The following is a 1,851-nucleotide window of genomic DNA, read 5'->3' as shown; positions in this document are numbered from 1 at the left end:
TGGAAGGGAGATGATCAGAGAAAAATGTACAGCTCAATAAAATCAATAAAATAATTAAATTGAAAAAACTATATAAATAACTCTCTGAAAAGAACAACACTAGTAAAGTTATGAGAAAGTATTAATCTCCCTGGCTTTCCTTGGTCATAGAAGTGCATAGATAAATAGTAAATAGAACTTACTTATGATACAAAATATGCCACCTTTGTCTCTACCTTGTACAAAGATGAAGCAGAATCCCCATTCTGAAAAAAAATTATTTTTGTATCCCCATGTAAAATAATACAAGAATTTTGTAAAGGAAAAAGAAGAAATAATAAACAGAAAAACTTGAAGAATATAAAAACTTATATAAATGAGAAAAATATTGAAAAACAATAAATACTGCTTGAAATATTGACAACTTTAAAGTGGCCACAACTTAGTCAACCATTTTCTCTTTGAATGCAATTCACAAGTATATTAAAGAACTTAATTGGAAATGTTCTATGTATTTCTCTCTGAAAACAACAACAACAAAAAAAGTAGTAAACTATGAGAAATCATTCATCTCCCTGGCTTTGTTTGGTCATAGAAGTACATAGATAAAAAGTTAATAGAGTTTTCTTATGATTCAAAATATGTCACCTTGTTATTCTACCTTGTACAAGAATGAAGCTGAATCCACGGAATGAGTCCCCAGATCAAAAATATTTTCTTATCTCCAGGTAAAATAATGAAGAATTTTTGTGAAGAAATGCGAAGAAAAAATACACTGGAACACTTGCCAGAATATAAAAGCAAATATAAAAGAAATAAATTAAAATATTGAAAACAAGGTGAGAACAAAAAAATATAGAGGAAAAAACTCAAATTGTGATATGGACTATGGCAGCCCAAGTGATTCATTCACTATGAGTCTTCTTAGAGATCTCCTTAGAGCAAGCTTGACATCGTTATTCCTAAGACTGTAAATAAAAGGGTTCAGCAGTGGCAGCAAAAATGTATAAAATATACTGAGAAGTTTCCCCTGATCCACAGACTCATCAGATGATGTTTTGATATGTGTAAGCATGCCCAATCCATAAAATAGGGCCACAGTTATTATGTGAGAACTACAAGTGCTCATGGCTTTGTACAAACCCTTACCTGATGACAACTGAGTGACATTAAAAAGAATCAAAGCATAGGACATTAAGATGACAGTGCTGGATGCAAGGACTACTGTGCCTATAACAACAGAACTCACAAGCTCATTGGCATAGGTGCTGCTACAGGAAAGCTGGAGAAGGGGAAATATATCACACAGGTAGTGGTTGATGATGTTAGAATCACAAAAGTTGAGCCTGGTCATAAACCCTGTGTGGACAATGGCACCAGCAAATCCCATGAAGTATGAACCAAACATCATCAGGGAACATATCCTAGGAGACATGAGTACTATGTACAACAGAGGTTGACAAATGGCTACATAGCGATCATAGGCCATGGCTGTCAACACATAGCACTCAGAGTTGGCAAAAAAGCAGAAAAAAAACAGCTGAGTCATGCATCCTCTAAAGGAAATGGTGTTCTTCTCTGAAACAAAACTCATTAGTGTTTTGGGAGTAAAGACAAAGGAATAACATAAGTCAATGAAGGACAAGTTAAAGAGAAAAAAGTACATAGGAGTCTGCAGGTCTGAATTTAGTAAAATGAGACTCATTAAACTCAAGTTCCCCACCACAGTGGCTGTGTGATTCACCAGAAACAGGATGAAGAGTGGTAGCTGGAGCTCAGGTTGGTCTGTCAATCCTGTGAGAATGAATTCGGTCACTGAAGAGTCATTCTTCATAGCCATTTTTGTCACGGTAGATCTGGAGAAACATTAGT

General features: G+C 34.8%; 1 protein-coding gene across 1 annotated transcript; it reads right to left on the bottom strand.

The window, feature by feature from the left end:
• Window positions 1–865: 865 nt before the first annotated feature.
• Window positions 866–1,822, bottom strand: LOC102000579 (olfactory receptor 143-like). Its single transcript, XM_005347074.2, has one exon. The coding sequence runs from the start codon at window positions 1,817–1,819 to the stop codon at window positions 866–868; it is 954 nt and encodes a 317-aa protein (XP_005347131.1). The 5' UTR covers window positions 1,820–1,822.
• Window positions 1,823–1,851: the final 29 nt, after the last annotated feature.

This window comes from Microtus ochrogaster, chromosome 5 (assembly GCF_000317375.1).
Source record: "Microtus ochrogaster isolate Prairie Vole_2 chromosome 5, MicOch1.0, whole genome shotgun sequence".
NCBI lineage: Eukaryota > Metazoa > Chordata > Mammalia > Rodentia > Cricetidae > Microtus > Microtus ochrogaster.
Note: the sequence above shows the minus strand (reverse complement) of the source record. Positions and strands in the feature narration are given on the sequence as shown.

Excerpts from the sequence above, each read along its gene's own strand:
- LOC102000579 (XM_005347074.2), bottom strand. The coding sequence starts at position 1,819 with ATGGCTATGAAGAATGACTCTTCAGTGACCGAATTCATTCTCACAGGA.